At 27.2% G+C, this 21746-nt stretch overlaps 1 protein-coding gene across 1 annotated transcript in view; it reads left to right on the top strand.

Annotated features, from left to right (window-relative positions):
- The window catches only part of LOC117176894 (discoidin domain-containing receptor 2-like), a 559289-nt gene that overhangs the window by 463432 nt on the left and 74111 nt on the right, over positions 1 to 21746 (top strand). The window contains exons 9-10 of the mRNA XM_033367265.1: positions 9942 to 10281; positions 16008 to 16189. Of these exons, the coding sequence (XP_033223156.1) occupies positions 9942 to 10281; positions 16008 to 16189 (522 nt within the window). The remainder of the gene's footprint in view (positions 1 to 9941; positions 10282 to 16007; positions 16190 to 21746) is intronic.

The following is a 21746-nucleotide window of genomic DNA, read 5'->3' as shown; positions in this document are numbered from 1 at the left end:
CAGACTCGAATTTTGCAAATAAGATAAATAAAGTTTATTATATATAATACTGGAAAGCGAATTTCCTCCCTGAATACGGTTATAGAGAAAACATCAATTCTCAGCGTGTATTTTTCAAATGTAGCGCCCGTTTTATATCATGTAGTTACGTACAGATACTCTGGTAACGTATATCAATGTTACAATGTATTCCCAACATTGGCGCTGTCACTCTTGCGTCGTATCCACATGCGGCAAGAGAGCCTGACAGTCAATGTAGACAGAGATGACTAACCATGTAATTCTCGCAGCCAATCAGGGTCTCGAATTCTCTCATCGATGTATCAGACATCTTTTTATTGTGAATAACCATTTAGGTTGAACAGGGAGAGAACTCAGCTGATTGCGATATTTGCGAGGTTACGTTTTACAACAATCAATAATGGTAAATATTTTATTTCTATATTCTGGATATTTTAAGGCGACTTTAGTTTTTTGAAGATAATTGTTTTTAAGATTCTTCATTCTTGGCTTCGTTATAAAAAGAAAATGTTTGCCAATATGATATCAAAAGTTCAAGCTGATACGAAGAACTGTAGAAATGCGAAAATCAACTAGTGATTGCATAAATAAATAAAAAATACGATTTAAAAATCAGAAGATTGTGCTTTTAAAAAAAATGGAAAAATGTCAGAATTATTTAACTATATATTATTCGAATTGATTCTTTAATGAAAAATTGTTAAACCAACAAGCACGAAATATGTATTATCATTCGAGAAGAAAGAAATTAGGTTCTGAAATATCATGATTCAGGGTGACAGCTGGACCGGGAAGATTAAAAGCTTTTGCGATTGAAATTTTTTGACAAAAATGTTTTAAGTTGATCAACTCTAATTATAAATTTCTTAATGATTTTAAAAATTGAACTGTAATTCGTGGTTTCGAAATTGAACAATAATTGAACGATTTTAAGGGGCGATTTTAGATTAGTGCAAATTAAACAATTTACAGATTTTGACGTTAAACAATTCGAAACTAAATTGTTTGAAACAGAAAGCCTTGAATCGTTAAAATTTCAGAGAGCTAAACTCAAACTTAGAACGTCACAATATTAAGTTTATTGTTCTGTTCAAGAAAATTCTTATTTTTAAGTGAAAATGTTGAATTTTGATGTGTGAATAACAGATAAAAATGTATCTATTTAGAAAAAATCGAGTAAACTGAGGAAATACTTCTAATTTTTTAAATTAAAATTGTGAACCTTTTCAGGATTATGAAAGGTTTTAATATAGTAAAAAAATTGTCTTAGGATTCCTATTAAAATTAAAATGATTCTTTTATTTCGAAAAATTAATTTCAACAGAATATTTCGGAATATTTTAAAACAATAGCAAATTTTTATGAATAAATAACAATTGAATAGTTATGAATTTGAGAAAAATAGGAATAAGTTTAAGAGAAATTTAGAAGCTTCGAACAAGTACAAAAATAAGTTGAAACTCTAAATGAAGCTTTTCAAGCATTTTGAAAGGTTTTAAAATGTAAAAAAAATTATTTAGATTCCTTACAAAATTGACAATAATTTTTTATTTTGAAAAATTAATTTCAAGAGAATATTTAAAAAGATTTTTAAAAATTTCCAAAACTCTTAAAATAATAATGTAAAGTTTCCAAAACATTTAAAAGAAAATGTAGATTTTTAAAGATTTTAATACAAAATTTGGTAGATTTTTAGGCATTTTAAGAGATTTCGAGATCATGAATTTTTTGGAGGCACCTGGAAATATTTAAAGTGATTTTTTTTGTAATCAAATATACTTTTATAAAATGTATTAAAAGATTTTAAAAAATTTTAATTTCTATGTTTAAATAACAATTAAACAATTATTAATTTGCAACGACTCGAAATTAAAATAATTTAACTTCTAATTTAAAAAGAGTTCGATAAAAATTTTAATCTTTCAGTTTTTAACTTAAAATTGCTTGAAATGATATAATTTTTGAAAATTCATAAACTTGTTGATTTGTTCTGCAATTTAGGACCTTGAAAATGATAGCGCTTATTTATAAGTAACACAAGTTTTGATTCGATAAAATGATTTTATCATACAAATAATTTTTTAAGAATAAGAAAAAATCTGCCTCAACCCGGATTTAAACCTGGTGAAGAATAATTTTTTAATTATTGTTAACTTGCCCCTTCAGAGTGGAGGGTAATTATTGTGTGCCCCCCACCCCCCAATCCCTTCTCTGGATCCGCGCCTGCATCCACCACTGTAATTTTGTAATTGTGAATTCTCTTTTGTTAAAAGAGCTTAGCTCGAGAGTTTAGGCGCACCTACGGCACGCGACTGATGGTAGTTGCACTCCGCGCTCGCTCTTTACATTTCTCCCGCATTCGTGCACACACCTTTTAAAATCCAAGGTCAACGGACCGACAACTGTAATTTTGTGATTGTGAATTCTCTTTTGTTAAAGCTCTTTCGCCTTTAACGAACACATTCTCATCACGTATCTCGTGCTTCGCACTCGATTTTTTCCAAAATGTCAATTTTACACACAACACTTTTATATGAAATATAATAAATTTTTTATGTAACGCGTATTCAGATATTACAAAATAAGGCACAGGTTGTATTTATTATGATTATTTTAATATTTGTTTCTTATTTTGCTTCAAATTATATTCTAAACTGCGCCGAAACATGTATCATTTCAATAAATTTATATCATTACAATTCATAATATGCATAAAAATTGAATCATACTGATTCTTATTTCCTTGTTTTTATAATTTCTTTTATTTTTAATCTTGTTTTTTACGATTAAAAAAAAACTACTCGTCCTATCAAAAAATAATTAATAATAAATTTATAGATCTTTTTAGACGAACAACTGTTGTCTGTTAATTTTTGTACGCACTTGTGTCGTTTTTTTCAAAAAAATGTATTTTTATTTTGAATATTATTTTTTAAGAATAAAGCTAAAACTACGTATCCTATCAAAAATGATAGCTCTTTTTTGCATGAACAAGTTTGGTCTCATTTTTTTCGTAACTTGTGTCGTTAGTCAAAAAAAATTTATTTTTTTATTTTCAATGTTTTTTTCACGACTAAAACCAAAAACTATGCGTCTCATCGAAAAGTGATTTATTATAAATTTGTAGGTCTTTCCAGGGTGCGCAATTTTAGCTAATTCATTTTTTCGTACCTTGCATAGACCAAAAAATGGAATTTTTGGATTTTTTATTATTTTTGGTACTTACAAATTTGTAATTTTCAACTTGTCGACCAAATTAAAAAAGTTTTTATCATAATAATTTAGGGCTTTCAAAAAGCAACGTTTTTCTTTTCTTGTCTTTTTTTCATATCATCCTTTGTTTGGCTTAAAAGGTTAATTTTAGTTGGGGGGGGGGGTGAAAATGCTCTAACTCTGATAATTTTCTTTTTGTATAAAAAAGTCATAGGAATAAATTGTTTGAGTTTCTGATAACTATAAATAACTGTACATAGAATTTTAATATGTTGAAAAAATGCGGTTTCAATCATTTTGAAAACGCGCTCACTTTTTGAATTTTGATGCAAAGTAGCTGGTTTACGAAAATGTCCTTCCTTTTTGGGCCTTAAACAAGCGCGCCAAAGCAGAATCCAATCGGATCAATTTTTTGAAAATTATCGTGCCTGCAGAATACAGACTACAGACGGACAGACAGGCAGACAAACACCTTCGTAAAAATCGTTTTTTTTCTGACTCAGTGGGTCTCAAAACGTGGAGATTTGATAAAAACCGACAAAGTGAAATTTTACATAAAACCAATACCTTCTCATTAGGATGAGAATGTGAAAAGAAGAAAACAAAATCTGAAATGTCATACCTTATCGCAATTCGACACGACAGGAGCTTCAATTTTGAACCATTCGAAAAAAAACTGAGCTAAAAGTAAATCTTTAAGCATAGGGATTTAAAAAGAAAAATTTCTTATTTTGAAATAACTGATATAATCGATTAGAACAAAAAATAGATTATAAATTTTATAGTTAATTAATATAAATAGATATTTTTTTAGCTAGTCAGATCGACCATTAGTGGGACAAGAATTTAAGAAGCCAATACTGGGACAAGGAAAATCCAATTGGGTTTATTAAAATAAAATGGTACAATTTACTTACAATTACATAATACTAAAAAAATAGTTCAAAGTACTTTATTACAACCTCCAATTCTAATCTCAAATGTTGCCAACTGCTGAGGTAATTAATTAACAGTAACTCATGAATTTAATTTTTTAATAAAAATTAGCAAGTATGTATTAAAATTTAATATTGAAGATTAATATTAAATTTTTTTAATATGAGTAAGATTAATATTACCGATTTTCTTAAAAATTCAACTGTTTGGTGTAAATTAACTTTTTGATTGAAAATTTATACTTTGAAGTTAAAAATATAAATTTTTATAAGAAAACTCGTCGTTTTGGGATTAACATTTTTTCTTTTTGGTTGAAAAGTCTCCTATTACATTTTTGAGTTAGAATTCATATTAATTAAAATTAATACATTAATGGGAAAAAGTGTTTAAAAACTTTCAATTATTTTTTGGCTAAAAATTTTATCATTTGGCTGAAAATTTAATTGACTGGAAAATCTTTTTTAAATAATCTTTCAACTATATTGTTGAAAATTTGTCGTTATGTTCGAAAAATTATTTTTTTAATTATAAATTTCATCTTCCTTTAGCAAAAGTTCACCTGATTGGTTGCAAATTAATCTGCTTAGGTTGACGCTTCAACAGTTTTATTGAAAATTCGTTGTTGTTTTTTGATTAATTCAACTGCTTTCAATTTCTAATTAAAATCTTTTTTGGCTCAAATATCAACTATTATATTTCTTGATAAGAATTCACCTGTTTTGTTTAAAAAGGCCACTATTCGCTTAATAGTTGTACTACTTTATAAAAAATGCATCATTTCACTTTAAAATTCAACGGTTTATTTGTAAATTAACTTTGTTTGTTGAAAATTCATATTTTAGAGTTGAAAGTATAACTGTCTAAAAAAACTCTTTTTTGTTGCTTTGGAATCAAAAAATTTGGTAGAACATTTTTGCATTTGCTTGAAAATTAACTTTGTTGTTAAAAATTCAGATGTTTAGGTTGAAACTGCTTGAGTGAAAATTCTTTTGTTTTTTAATGAATGGAATTGTTTTTAATTTATAATTAAAAGATTTTATGGTTGAAATATCAACTTTTATATTTTTCGACCAGAATTCATCTTTTTTGATAGAGAATTAGTCTTTTTGATTTTCAAATTCAAAAATTTGTTAAAAAGTTGAAGAATCTGGTTAACAAAAATAAAGGTAAATTATTATCAAAAAATATAATATTTAATATTTCAACCAAAGAAGATTTTCATCATGTCTTGAAAGCAGTTCAATTCATTAGAAAAAAATAACGAAATTTAAATAAAACTGTTGAAGCCTCGACCAAATAGTTGCATCTTTGCTCAAGAAAGATAAAATTTGTGATTAAAAAGATAAGTTTTCAAACCGAAAAGTATTTTTCAAAAAATAAATTAAATATTAATAAAAAATAATAACATTTTTGACCACAATATAATTGAAAGTGTTTGAAAATTGTTTCCGATTTACGTATTGATTTTAATTAAAATGAATCTATAGAAACCGTTTCGGGGGTAATTTGTTGATTGAAAAAATTTGTGTTCGAATTCTCGAAAATGTATACGTATAAAATTAAAATCAGTAACACTTTACAATTAAACGAATTTAAACGACTTGCAGATAAACTGTAAACGTAGAATTTTTAACTTTTATACAATATACAGTTCAAAGAAACATTGAAAATTGAAAAATTAATTTTTTTAACTGAACACTTCGTAAATTAGAATTCAAATTATTTTCATTTCAAATGGTTAAACCATCCTTAAAAAGCTATAAATATTATTTTCAAATCTTGAGAAATCTAGACATTTTAAAAAATGTTTTCCCATTTAAAATTATTTTTGAAATTTTTTCAGAACTTCTTTATATTTTAATAAGGAATAAATGGTAAAAAATAAATGTTTTCACCCAAACAGTTTCACTTCAAACGCCTTTAATTTTTAATTGTTCAAGTCTTGAGGTCTATATTTTGAAATTTTTTTAATTAAAAATATCAGCTTACAAGTAAAAGTCAAAAATGGAAAAAATTTTAATTTAAAGATTTTCAAATTACGCATTGTAAATTGAATAGTATCATAATTGAAAAAGATAACAATTAAATTCATTATTTCAAAAGCTGTTAAAATCTAAATTGGACGGATTTTTCTTCCAAAAATTTGTAAATTTCCCGGTCAAAAAATCAATTCTGCAAAATATTCAGTTGTAAGGTACCTAATTTCAATTCGTCCAAAAGCTTATAAGTCTCTTTGCAAGATAAATGCTTCCTCTTGTTTTCCTTCGAAATTTTCGCAATGCCTGGTTATACCTGGTTACACAACGCATAACCTAAAGAATGAGTTACTGAAAGCAAACTGAAGCGAATGTCCTGCGACATTTTTGCCCCTGACTGAAAATGACTGAAGCAGACGATACGAACAACCGTCGAGGATACTGCCTGCTTTTTTCATTCAATTCTGCGTTGTGGAGTTGCTCGGCTGACCCAGAAGCGTCACACTAAGTCACACTTCCCACTGTTTTGATTGGCTACGGTTAAACCGGAATCAGAAGTGAGGAAAAGCGTGCAATTTTTAAACCAAGTTTTACAATAAATTTACAATTTTTAAGAATAAAATGAGCATGAAGATGACATAATATATAAACATGTCAAAACTTTATGAAATATATGAAAATAGAAATATTAAGAAAAAAAACTGTTCCATTTGGTGTTTAAAAGTTAGTTTTGTTCGTTGAAAATTCATGTATTTTCATTAAAATACGTCTTTTTTAAAAGAAAATTAATTTTTTTAGGAAAATTTAACTATTTTGTTAAAATTTGATTTTTTGTGTTAAAAAACAATTTTTTCAATTGAAAATTTTCAAGAAAGGTCCGCGAAAATTCGTAGTTTTATACACTATTAGAACCCGAAATATATCTTTTTTATCATTCTTGTATTTTGCTTAATTTAGTTTTTTTGTTAGAAAATTAATCTTTTTGGTTACAATATTTTTTGAAAACTCGTTCTTTGTTTGTTGGAAAAGTAATTTTTTCAAAGTTAATTTAATTATTCGACATTTGGGGAAAAAGTGATCTTTTAAATTCGAAAGTTCAATTATTTGGTTAAAAATAATGTATTTTGTACAAAGTTAATTTTTTTTGTAAAAGATTAAGGTTCGTAGTTGAAAATTCATTTTTTTGGGTGAAAGGTACACCAATCTTATTGAAAATTTATTTATTTAATGGAAATTGATTTATTTTGTTGAAATTTCGTCTTGTTTTGTTTGAAAACATTTTTTTAACTCAATGTTTAACTATTTTATACTTGATTTAAAATTTACATTTGGAAATTTAAACTAATTTGTTGAAAATTCATATACGTATTTAGTGGAAAATGTGTTTATTTTGTGTAATAGTCATATTCTTGATTAAAAATTTATTTTTTTGGTTGAAAATTCAACTATTTCCTGGAAAATTCATTTTTTGGATAAAAATTATTTTGTGTTCATTAAAAACTGTACTATTTTGTTGAAAATCGTGTTTTTTTTTAGAAGATTAATCTTCTTAGTATATCCGATTTTTGGTATGAAAGTTTTTTTTTTGTAGAAAATAAATGTTTGTTTTTGAAAATTAATTATTTTTATTAAAAATCTCTTTCTGTGACTGAAAATTTATTTATTTTGTTAAAAATTTGTCTTTTAGATAGAGAAAAATCTTTTTCGTTGGAAATTCATCTTTATGGTTAGAAATTCAACAATTTGGTTTAAAATTCGGTTTTTGGGGTAAAAATTTATCATTTTCATGGAAAATATTTTTTTGGGGTAGAAAATTTATCTTTCTGATTAAAAGTTGATACATTTTGTTAGAAATTTGTCTTTTTTGGTAAACAGTTTATCTTTTTGGTTAGAATTTCCACCAATTTGTTACAAATTCATTTTTTTGTAGACAAAATTAAAATTTTAGTACAAAGTCATCTTTTTTCTTGATGATTTAGTAGACAATTTTTTTAATCTATATTTTTAAGTTTGAAATTGAACTTTTTCGTTAAAGAATCGTCCTTATCGGTTCAAAATTAATTTTCTCACTAAAGAAATTTACTATTTCACCTTTGGTTTAAAATATAAAATTCACCCTATTTTTAATTGAAAATTATACCTTCTCGATAGAAGATTAATCTTTTTGGTTGAAGATTCATCATCTTAGTAGAAAATGAATTTTTTTCCTTGAACATTAATTTTCTTAAATTAAAATATAAATGTTATATTTTTGGTTGGAAATTTAACTTTTTTAGTTAAAAATTCATGTATATTGTTGAAAAATGGTCTTTTTTGATAAAAAAAATTTTGGAATTGATTGAAAACTCATGTATTTGGTTAAAAGTAATTTTGATTGAAGATTCACCATTTTAATTTAAAGTTCAGTTTTTTGCTTAAAAACTGAAATGTATTGTGTTTACTAATTTTGTTTTGGTTAAAAATATTAATTCTTTTAACCAAAAATTTAACTATTCGATTTTGTGTTTGAAAATTACCTATTTTAGTTGAAAATTCAGATATTTTATTGAAAATTCGTATTTTTTGGTCAAATAAGTTTTGCTCTGGATATTTTTTCTTATTTCTAAACAATTTTTAGTACAGCAATAACAATTTTTAATATTTTACTAACACAATACTGCGTAATTTTATTAAAAATACGACGAAAGTGACCGTCTCAGTAGTGGAAACGCATATTTTGAGTTGTATGTTTTATTATTTTTTACTAAATGAATAATTTGTCAGAATTAAAATAAATTGTTGTCATAAATTTATAAGAACTTTAAAAATACTTAAAAAAATCTGCCCGTTTTGAGGTACACATTCTCATCGTGACACTCGCACTGCGCGCTTGATTTCGGACAGACATTTGTAAGCAGATTTTTTTGAATTTTTTTCTCATAACTTTCGTCGTTTTTCCAAACATTTTTTTTATTTTATTTTTTTCAGCTTTATTTTTCACGAATCAAACAAAAAGTACGCATCCTATCAAGAAATGATTCTTAACGAAATTGTAGATCTTTTTTCGGATAACAATTTTTGTTTATTCATCTTTTTTCGTATCCTACATAGTTTGTCCACAAACTGGAATTTTTCATTTTCTATTATTTTTTGTGCAGTCAAAATTTGAGTTTTCGATTTTTGAAGAAAATCCAAAAATTGGTTATGATAATCTTGTAGGGCTTTCAAAAAGAAATGTTTTTCTTTTCTTGACTTTTTTTCATATCGTGCAATTTTCGGCTTCAAATTTTGATTTTCGTTTGATTAAAAAAATATTGAAAACGCTATAACTCTGAGAATTTTCTTTTTATCGAAAAAAGTCGTAAGGATAAATTGTTTTTTCTTTTTAGTACTATAAATATCCATACATAGAATTTTCAAATTCAGAAAAAAGTGGTCTAAAAAATTTTCAAAATGCGCTCACTTTCTGAATTCTTATTAAAAATAACTGGTTAACGAACTCGTCCTTTCTTTTAGAACCTAAAAAAAGTGTGCCAAAGATGGATTTGATTCATTCATTTTTTCGAGTGTTATCGTGTTTACAGACGGCCGTACGGACAGGCAGACAGACATACGCCATTGTGAAAACCTGATTTTCGGATTCAGGGGGTCTCGAAACGTGGAGATCCGTTGAAAAATTGTGATGTCAAATTTCCGACAATTCTAATACTTTCTCAATCATAAATGATGAGATTGTAAAAAATTAGTTTCTTTTTTGAAAATAAATGTACCAAAAGTTCAACTAAAAATCAATTGTCTCTTGTTGTTGTGTTTCAGATGTAGCACATGGTAATTTCACTCCTGAAGATTTGTCGTCTACGGAAGCGCCGCTGCAGACTGATGTTCATGTGGAAAAGGATAAAGTACCAGAGGGAGAACTTCCGGTTTCGACGGCCAAGCACGATGATCCAACTTACATGGCAGTCGTGATCGGAATCTTAACTGCTGTAATTCTTCTTCTGGCAGTTGCTATATTCCTGATAGTTTCGCGTCACAGACAACGGAAATGCTTTGCCAGTCCTATGACTGGAAAAGCTCCTTCACATCTGGGATCCACTTGTGCGACTGTAGAAAAAGGCGCTTCACTCATGGCATATACTCTCGAAGATGATGAAAGGTATTTCATGTTATTAACTCAACACAAATAAAATAGAAATTCTTCTTTCTCTTTTTTTAATGCCATGTGATTAGCACGTGAAGTGACCAGATTTATTACCTCATCAACAATTTTTTTCGTTTCCTCTCTGAATAATGCCGCTCTGAATGACGCCGCTCTGAATAGTGCCGTTTCTTATAATTCTTGCTTGGACATACTCCCACCATCACGCTGGTGCTTCGAGCGCCGAAATTTCAATCCAGTCTCTCTTAATAGTGCCACTCGAATATATGTACAAAAATAGACTATGTACCGGATTAATGCTTTATAATACAAATAATAATTAATCGAATACTTACCAAATCAATCTTGTACAAAACCGACTTGTTTTTGTCGACTCAAATTCGACAACAAAACATCCAAGCATATACACTTCGAACATGCGAGGAAAAAAGAAAAACTAACAAACGGCACTATTTAGAGAGAGCGAACGAAAATCCGATACCGGTTTCACGTGCCTAGAGGGGGGAGGGGTATTTTCCCGAAAAACACTCCCCTTCCAGCCCAGTTCCGGCACTATTCAGAGAGAGGCGTGTACTTTTTTTGCTTTTTTCATAATTATTCAAATTTAGGATCCGACGCACCTTTTTTAACGCTTCTTATTAATTATCCCAAATGTTCAACTCGATGAGGCACTTCGTGTGAAAATAACTTTATATAACCTCTTACAAGGCCAACCTACGTTAGGTAACAAGTAGGGGTGGGTTCCAGTTAAAGTATCGATACACGTCCTTTTAAAATTTAGAATTTTTTCTATAAGTCTATATGGTAACGTTTTTAGTACGTTTCCGGATGATAAATGTTTTTGGTAGAAAATTAATCTTTTTGTTTAAAAGTTAATCCCTTTTCTGTAAAAAATTAAACTTTTTGTTTGCAAAACTCTTGAATTTTATTGAAAATTCGTCTTTTTCGGTGTAAATTAATCTTTTTGTTTACAAATTTTTCTTACTGGTTGAAAATTAACATTTGGGTTCGTATTTTTTGAATTTTGTTAAAAATTCGTTTTCTCGACAGAAAATTAATCTTTTTGTTGGAAAATTTATTTTTTTGGTTAAAAATTTGACCAGAATGTTCAAAAGTTTAACTGCTTTCCTGCAAACTAAACAATGTTTTTCCTTTCTTTAGATATCTACTTTTTATTTAAGGATTTTTAATTTGATTGAAAATTGGTCATTTTTGGTAGTAAATTAATATTTTTTTGTTTAATTAATCCTTTTTCAGTTGAAACTGCGACTTTCTAATTGAGAAATCTTAAATTTTATTAAAAATTCGTCTTTTTTGGTAGTAAATTAATCTTTTTGCATACAAATTCTCCTTTTTATTTGAAAGTTTAACTTTTTGGTTTGAAATTCTTGAATTTTTTTAAAAAATCGTTTCTTTTATTATAAAATTGATCTTTTTGTTTAAAATTGTATCTTTTTGGTTATACATTTAACAACTAAGTTTTAAAATTAAACCACTTTCTTAAAAATTAAAAAATTTGTTTTCTTATAAATTCTACTTTTTGATCGCGTGTTCTTGATTTTCATTGAAAATTGTTCATTTTTTGTAGTAGTAATTTAATATTTTTGTTTAAAAATTCAACTTTTTGGTTGCGAATTCTTAAATTTTTTTAAAAATAATTTTTAACCAAATACAAGAATTCCGACAAAAAAGTTAAATTTTCCACATAAAAGAAAAATTTTTGAACAAAAAGATTAATATACTGCAAAAAAGACCAATTTTGAATCAAATTCAAGAGAACAAACAAACAAATTAATTCACTACCAAAAAAGATTAATTTTTAACCGTAAAAGATGAATTAAAAAAAAAAGAATAATTTACCAACAAAAAGAAGAATTATTCTTCTTTTTGTTAGTAAATTATTCTTTTTGTTTAAAAATTCGTCTTTTACTGTTGAAAATTCATTTCTTTGATTGAGCATTCTTAATTTTGGTTAAAAATTCGTTTTTTTTCTCTTGAACATTAATCATTTTGTTTAATAATTCATCTCTTTGGTTGAAAATTAAATTACTAAGTTTTGAATTTGAACTACTTTCTTATAAATTAATTCGTCTTTTTAGTAGTAAGATAATTATTGTTAAAAAATTCTTCTTTTTTAGTTGGGAACTATACTTTTTTGTTCGGAATTCTTGACTATTGTTAAAAATTCGTATTTTTGTCTGAAAAGTAATCTTTTTATTTAAAAATTAATCTTTTTTAGATGAAAATTTATTTCTTTGGTTAAAAATTCGCGAATTTAGTTAAAAAATCCTTTTTTTTTCGGTAGAAAATTAATCTTTATCTTTGAAATTTGATCTTTATTGTTAAAAATTTAACAGCTAGGTTTTAAAGTTGAACTATTTTCTTAAAAATTAAAACTTTGTTCCTTTCATTCTAACAGTTCAACATTTTGGTTGAGGATTCTTGAATTTCATTGAAGATTCGTCTTTTGGTAGTAACTTCGTATTCTTATCAGTAAATGAATCTTTTTGTTCAAAATTTCATCTTTTCCGTTAGAAGTTAAACCGCTTTGTTGAAAATCCTTTTTTTTTTGGTTGAAAATTTAGTTTGGTAATTAAAAATGTACGCACTCTATTTTTGGTTGAAAATAGGCTTTATATAAAAATTCCACTTTTTGTTCAAATAGACACATTTTGATAGAAATTTGTTTTTTTTTTTTTTTAGTTGAAAATTAGTTTAGTTGATAATTCTATTTATTTCAACATTAAATCTTTAAATTAATTTGTAATCAGGAGGAGAAGGGGGATCAAAAATGGGAAAAAAATTGTTCACGTAGATTATGGATGATCCTTTATATGAAGCGCAATCCGACAGATCTTTTAAGGTGCTTTAAAAGAGTCGGTTTTCAGAATAATACTGAATACGGCTACAATGATTTTGAAAAATGGTCTTTCTTTTTTTTGTTAAGGCAATTTGACGGGTAGGTCACGTGACCAGATTCCTACCTTACCGCCAATTTTTTATTTCCTAACTTATTTTCATACGAAACGCCACATCGAGTTGAAAATTTGGGATAATAAATCAGAAGCACTAAGCAAGGTGCGTCAGGTCCTAAATTTTAGAAATCATAAAAAAAAGTAAAAAAAAAATTATTAACAAAAAAACTTTTTTCATCATTATCAAAATTTAAGACCAGAACCACCTTTCTTAGTGCCTCCGATTTATTATCCCAAATTTTCAACTCGATGTGGCGCTTCATGTGAAAATAAGTTAGGAAATAAAAAAAGTGAAGGTAAGGTGGAATCTGGTCACGTGACACACTCGTCACATGGCCTTAATGGAAAATATTCTGAACTTTCTGCGCCTGGAAACGGATAACGTATTACCAGGAATGTATCGAGGGTGAACCTTATACAGGCGCTCGCTATTTCAGAGTGTCTTTTAATTCACAAAAAAAGAACAACAAGCCAATTTTTGAAAAAGGGCTCTAGTCACGCACATGCAAAAGCTTTCAGATTATGCGGTATATATATTAAATAAGACAATTGATCCTTGTATCAGTATTTTGTATTATTCTAAAAATTCACTCGTTTGAAGCACCTTAAATCCTGATTAGATCAAAGTGTCAGAACTGCGCCTTGTAACCGAAACTTGAGAAAGAGGATTAATGAAAAAAAATATAGCAAATAAGAAAAAAATGATTTTAAAAAGATTGAAATAGACGAATGTGGTTGCTTGATACACTGAGATGACCGGCTGTAGGTTGAGAGGCAGAGATATTAGAATAAACGGAGAGGAAAGAGTTTGGAGAGAAAAAAATAAAGAGGAGAAAATTGGTTGCAAAAGAGATAAATTAGATGGACATTAGGGGTAAACTGAAAAAAATTGTTTCTTGACTAAAAGTGCTGAAATACATAGAAATAATTTTCTCACAAAAAATAACCAAACTTTAGCAATTACTATTTTTAAAATTATTTCAACAAACAAATTGCACATTTTTGCATCCTTATCATAGGTATAAATTGTGTAAAAAGTTTTTCTCTGTACGATTAGGTCTTCTAAAGACTACTTTTTCATAATATTAGTCAAAGTAACATTTTTCTCATATTTATAATACGATTTGGTATTCCAATAAACACTTTTTCGAAATATGTTTAAAGTAGCATTTTATCTTTCTCATAATTTCATAGTTCATTGTGAAAGAATGTATGTTTGAAATTTGCAATATTCTTCCAATAAATTGAATGGGGCTTAGAAGAAATTAATGAGAAGGTGCCGGGATTAACGAAACAAATACAAGGAATAAAAAAAGAAGATTTAAAAAAGATTAGAATAGACGAATCTGGTCCGATTTTAGGCTGTGAAGCAGATTTATTGGGATAGAAGAAGAGGAAAGAGGTTGGAGAGAAATAGAGAAAGAGGAGGAGAAAATCGGTTGCAAGAGAGATATACATATTAGATGGACATTAGAAGTAGACTGGAAAGCGTAGAGGACGTAGAGAACTGGAGAGAGCGTAGAAATTTGGAAAGAAACTAAGTTAGGGAAAGGAAGATTTTAGTAATAAATAGTTACAAGAAGGTGGAGAAAGAAGGAAAGGAGCCATAAAGGTAGCTTCACGAGAAGAAGAAAAAAGAGGTTTCATTTTTTTTTAGAGATAGGTGGGTAGAAGAAAAAAAAAGTAGACTATATAAGATTGAAAAAAGGAAATAAATAAAGGCAAGTAATAGATGGATTGAGGAGGATAAGGAAATATAGACAAAAAAATAGTATAAGTGAATAAAAAAAAGTATTTTTAAATTATTTGGAAAGAGGACGGATAGCTGGATGGAGACTAAAGAATGTAGTAGAAGCATTCAAATAGAAATAAGAAAAGTAAATGCAGAATATGTGAATCTTTAGAGAAAACATGGTAGCATATATGAGATGGTTTTATCAGAGAAAACGAGGACACAGAAGAAAGGCAAAATAATATTATGAAAATTTAAGAAGAACGTCTGGGAGAAGAATAAATGATGAATCTAAAAAAGCTAGAGAAGTTAAAGAAGAATAGGGGTCGTTCGCGGAAGAGAGAATGAAAACAAAGATTAAGTAGAACTAACTAGAATAATATGCAACTACGTTTTTTTATTGGGAGCGTGCAATAATTTTAAGGGGTATCTAAGAGAAATGGAAAGCCCTTCCCAGCCCGCCGTATTCTCCAAACATTGCGCTGTCTGATTACCACCTCTTTCGATCTATGACTCATCGTCTGGCTGAGCATCGATTCACATCGCATGAAGATGCAAAAAAATGGGTCGATTCGTGGATAGCTTCAAAAAACGAGTCGTTTTTCTGACGTGGTATTCGTATGCTACCAGAAAGATGGTAGAAATTAATGGCTAGCGATGGACAATACTTTAAATGATCAACTAGACACCAATTTTTTTTTTTTAATGAATCCGCAATATTACATAAAAATCCCTCAAAATTAATGCACGCTCCCAATACACAGAAACTCATACATCAATGGTTACGCCAAATAAATGATACCATTTATTTAATTAATCTATCTGAAATGGTATGATAGGCATTTGAGACCCTACCAAATTAAAAGGGTCTTCCCTCGATTGACACAGCTTGTTATGGCTGGTCCAATAAGGCACAGTATACACTGAAATCCAGAGTCAATATCGACAGAGTTGGACGTGAACGTCCTATAATCTGTTTCCACATTGAGCTGTTAATCCACACATTTCTCTGTCAGGTATGCCGGTGGTTCCCTTCCCACCCTGCCTCGAGATCTTGGAAATCGACTTCTGGACATTGTGAAACTTGACGACTATCAGGAACCTTACCAAGCTCTCAAATACGCACCGTACTATAGTTACAGTACTGTTATAATGGAGATGAAGGACATGGTTCTACCCAACAAAGGCAACAATTCTGGTACATTTTTTTAACACTTATTCTTATTCTTGATACCAATTTTTTTTTTCTTGAGATATTTTTTTAGGCCCTGATTGCTCCTGCAATCTGGTGTACACTCTCTCTCCAATCTTATGCAATCTCGCTTAATTCCATACAATTGCTTGCAATCTCACCTTAAGAAAAAATATTTTTGGGAAATCCTGTATATGCCTGTAATAATTTTCCGATATTGAATTTCTTATCATTTTTTCAACAATTCTAAAACAAATTCATTATAGAAAATTATTACAAAAAAATTAATTAAAGAAAATAAGTACACGAATAAGAATTGTAAAGATACTGTGACAATTCATGTAAAACAATAGAGAGCTAAAAATGAATTACAGAGTTTCAATTTTTCTTTAAAGATTTCAAGTACTTCAATGGGTTTCAATGAATTTCAAGGAATTTCATAAGATTTACAAACATTCCACTAAATTATTTAGGATATCTAAAGATTTGAATTGGCTTCTAGCGATCTTTAGTAAATAAATAATCTAATTTTGCAAATCATTCTAGGAATTTTGAAGTTTTTTTAGAGCAGTATAAGAAATATGTTCAATGTTAATTATATTCAAGAGATTTCAAATTATTTGACTTACTTTACTGGATTTTTACGATTTTTTAGTTATTTCAAGCGACTTGAAAAAATTTTAAAAGATTAAACCAATTTTTTTTAATTTCGAATAATTTTGTAGGCTTTTTAAAGATTTTAAAGATTTCCAGAGAAAGTTGAAAAATGAATTATATTATATTTAATTTCAAGGGATTTGTAGAGATTGGAAAGATTTAAAAGATATTAAGATATTTCAAAGAATTTCATAAAGTTAAAGGATTTCATTTCCAAAAATTTCAAGGGAATTCAAAGGTTTAAAGGATTTTCAATATATTTTCAGATAAATTTCATTTAAAAAATTTATTTAATTTGAATATTTAAGAAATTTAAAATGATTTCTACTTATTTTAATGGAATTCTACGATTTTCAAGTGAAAAATGTCAATGGTTTTTAACGAATTGCAAAGGATTGGAAGAGATTGGCCAAATTTCTTCGATTTAAAAAAAATTTTTGGGATTTAAACAGGTTTTTAGAGATTTCCAGAGAGATTTTCAAGATATAAGTAAAGTGAAATTGAATTATTGAATAAGTTCAATTTTATTTATTTTTCAGGTATTTAAAATATTTATAGAGATTTGAATCTTTTTTTAGATAACTTTAATGAATAAGTTGAATTTAATTTATATTCAAGGAATTTCAAAGTTTTTTACTAGATTTAAAAATTTTGAATCTCCAAGGATTTTAACGAAGTTTAAATATTTCTAGGAATCTCAAGGTTTTTATATCACTGTAATTAAAATCATTAATTTATTTTATACTCAATAAATGCTAAGGGGGTTTTACTTATTTGAATAGATTTTTACAATTTCCAAAGATTTTCAGGGATTCAAACCTTTTCTATCGAACTTTAGGGAATAAATTAATTTTTATTTCGACTTTTTTCTACAGATTTTAACAATTTCAAGGGGCATAATGGATCATGTAGGACTTCCAATTATTTCGAATATTGTACAAATTTTAAAAAATATCAACGGATTTATTAAAAATTTTAGGGAATAAATATATATAATTTTGTTTTTAAAGGATTTTATATTATTTTTATAGATGTCTATTTTGAAAAATGCAAAGGAATTTAAAATAGAATAACAGGTTTCAAAGATTTTATTTGATATAAAGTGATTTCAAAGGATTTGTATAGACTTCAGTGAAATTTTAATTGATTTTAAAAATAAAGAGGCAATTCAGAAATTTTTTATGTGTAAACTTTGTTTGTGCAGAATCGATATTTTTGAGTTCTGCTACATATGAGATTCTTGGCGATCTAACATAGTTTTATACAACCTTTTTTGAGTCACATACACTCAGAAAAATGTTTGTTTAATTTAAACAAATTCTTTCTTTGGTATAAGATCAGACAAATATTTGATTGTTAAAACAAATACTTATTGTATTCAAAATGAACTTTCTAGGTGAAAAAGTTACATTATAGTTTATCTATAGTGAGAAAGGTAATGATATTTTTTATTTATTTATCAATATTTCTGCATAAAACAAATTAAAAATATCAGTATTTCGTCCATTATATGTAACGGATCATCCACAAAACTACGTTACCAATTTTGGGCAACCCCCCCCCCCCCCCCCCCCCCGAAAATAACGTTGAATTTTCAAACAAAAATATTAATTTCTACAAAAAGATAATACGAATTTCCAAACAAATCTAAGAATTGTCAACCAAAAAGTTGGATTTTCCACTAATAAAGATGAATTTTTAAACTAAAAGAATAACTTTCTACCAAAAAAGAAGAATTTTTGACAAACTCTGAACTAAAAACTTGAAATAAAGAAGATGAATTAAAAAAAAAAAGATTAACTTTGAAACAAAAAGATGAATTTCCACCAAAAAAGACGGATTTTTAACCAAATTCAAGAATTGTAAACCAAAAAGTTGAAGTTTCAATAAAAAATGATGATGTTTTAAACAGGAAGATTAACTTGCTACCAACAAAAAAATGAAATTTAAATAAAATTTAAGAGTTGTTACCAAAAGGTTGAATTTTTATCCAAAAAAGAACATTTTTTAACAAAAAGATTAATTTACTACGAAAAAAGACGAATTTTTAATAAAATTCAAGAGTTATCAAACCAGATGTTGAACTTTCAACTAAAAATTATGAATTTTCAAACAAAAAGATTAATTGACTATTAAAAAAGACGAATTTTGAACCATAAAATTGAATTTTCAACAAAAAAGAAACATTTTCAACAAAAAGAGAATAATTTCTAAATAATAAGATTGATTTAATACAAAAAAGACGAAGTTTCAATAAAATTCAAGGATTCTCAGCCAAAAAGTTGAAGTTTCAACAAAAAAAGATGAATTTATAAACACAAAGATTAACTTGCTACAAAAAAAAACGAATTTTAAACAAATTTCAAGAATTCTAAAACAAAAATTAAAATTTTTAACTAAACAAAAAATCAGTTTTAAACAAAAAGTTTCATTTTTTTTCAAGAAAAAACAATTTTTAACCAGATTTAAGAATTCTGGTCCAAAAAGTGCAATTTTCAACTAAAAAAGTTGAATTTTCAAACAAAGAGATTAGCTTACTAGCAAGAAAGAATAATTTTACACAAAATTCAAGAATTCTGAACAAAAAAGTTGAATTTTCACTTAAAAACAATATTTTTTTAACAAAAAGATTAATTCACTGCCGAAAAAAAAATTGTTAATTTCATTTAAGAGTTTTTAAACAAAATGTTGAACTTTAACTAAACATGATAAATTTTTAAACAAAATGATTAATTAATTATCAAAAAAGACAAATTTTGAAAATTAAATAATTTTGAACCAAAAAGTTAAATTATCAACAAAAAAAGTATAATTTTCAACAAGAAAAGAATAATTTTCAAACACTGAGATTAATTTACTACAAAGAAGACGAATTTCTAATAGAATTCAATAGGTCGCAGCCAAAAATTTGAATTTTCGACAAATAAAAATTAATTTTGAAACAAAGCAGATCAAACCCATTTCAAATCAGGCAGGTTCTACACAGGAAGTTGCGGAATCTCTCAAGGACGAAATATGTTCTTGAGAGGAAATGAAGCCATACGTATTTTTGAGATATGTAAAAAAAATTATTTACGGTGTTAGACGTATTTTAATTTTTAGCTTTGTTTAAATAAAAAAATTTTTCTTTAAACTTATATAACTTTTGATTTGAAAAATGTTCAAAATTAACAAAATGGCGGAGGTTTTTCTGATAATACTTAAACGCGATTTTCTCAAAAAAACCACACTTATATTTTTTGCCAATTTTTTGTTGCATTTGTTCTACCATGAGGAAAGTACCTTGTGAGTTTTATGCGGGTTAAATAACTTTTGTGGCCATGAGAGTTTTTTTCTTAAAATCGTATTCTCGCATTTTTTTGCAAGCAACAATAGATAAAAAAAATGCTTATGGAAATACCCATAATTTTTGTTCAATATTTTAGAAAAATATATGTGTGTATTAGGTAATATTCCTGTGACTTTCACGTAGGCTAAACATTTTTTATCGTTAGAAGATTTTCGTTATAAAATCGAATTTTTTTCTGAAATAATTTAAGTTGAAAAAATAATGTCAATACAAGAAACTCTTTGACTACAAAGTTTTATTTAAAATTATCTGCATAAATGTAAAATGTGTTAAAATATATTGCTAAAAAAAATTTTTTAGTCAAACAATTTCTTGTCTTGGCATTATTTTTGTAACTTAAATTATTTCAGCAAAAAATTTTAAAATTCAATTTCATAAAAAAAATATTCTAAAGATAAAAATTGTTTATCCCACGTAAAACTTACAGGAAGTTTTTCTCCTACGCACATTTATTTTTCTAAAATATTGAACAAAAATTGTGGATATTTCCATAAGCCAAGTGTGAAGAGAATATTTTTGCTTATGAAATATGAATCTGTGTTTTTCTCGGAAATGGTGCAAGATATCATAAATGAGTTAAAGAACTTTCTGTAGAAATATCTTAACTGTGAAAAATATTTTCACAACATTCTTTCGTATCTATTGTTGATTGCCAGAAAAATGCGAGTATTCGATTTTATGAAAAAAATTCTTCTGGACACAAAAGTTATTTAGCCCGCATAAAACTCAAAAAGTATTTTCCTCATGATAGTACAAATTCAACAAAAAATTGGGAAAAAATATAAGTGTGTGTTTTTTGAGAAAATCTACTTCCAGTATTTTCAGAAAAATTGCCGCCATTTTGTTAATTTTGAACATTTTTCAAATCAAAAGACGTATGAGATTAAAAAAGAAATTTGTTAATAAAGCTAATAATTCAAATACGCATAACTCCATACAATTTTTTTTTTTTTACAAATCTCAAATATGCGATTCTGCAAATTCAAGTGCAGAACCTGCCTGATTTGAAATGGATTCGGTCAATAGAATAATTTACGACAAAAAAAACGAAATTTTGATAAAATTCGAGAATTCTCAACCACAAAACCATAGATTATGTGACAACCCCCCCCCCCCCCCCCGGGGGGCAGTAACGTAGTTAATGGACGACCCCTAAACTATAATATAAGTTTTTCATCTGGGTTATTTAATTTAAACACACCATTATCTAACTCACATAAGTTTTATATGGATCTAACAAATTCTATCTTTGATATATCGTCAAGCAAATGTTTTTTTTTTTTAATCAAATAAACCTTTCTTCAGTGTATATGCAATCTTGCGATCTATGTAATGTACACCAAAATCCTAGTAATCAACCCCTCGCATTGATGAAAATCTATTTTATTTTATTACTTCCTAATAAAAAGTATAAGCTACAAAAGATTGGGATTTCCAGTATCATAAAATGAACTGACAAGGAACCCTTACAAGGTGTCCGCCTCCAATTTTCTTGAAATTTCAATATGTTGTAGGGTACGAAAAAGTAAGTAATAAGCAATTTTTTTATCGGCGGAA

This window comes from Belonocnema kinseyi, chromosome 7 (assembly GCF_010883055.1).
Source record: "Belonocnema kinseyi isolate 2016_QV_RU_SX_M_011 chromosome 7, B_treatae_v1, whole genome shotgun sequence".
NCBI lineage: Eukaryota > Metazoa > Arthropoda > Insecta > Hymenoptera > Cynipidae > Belonocnema > Belonocnema kinseyi.
The sequence above is the reverse complement of the archived record's forward strand: the minus strand, read 5'-3'. Positions and strand labels throughout refer to the sequence as shown.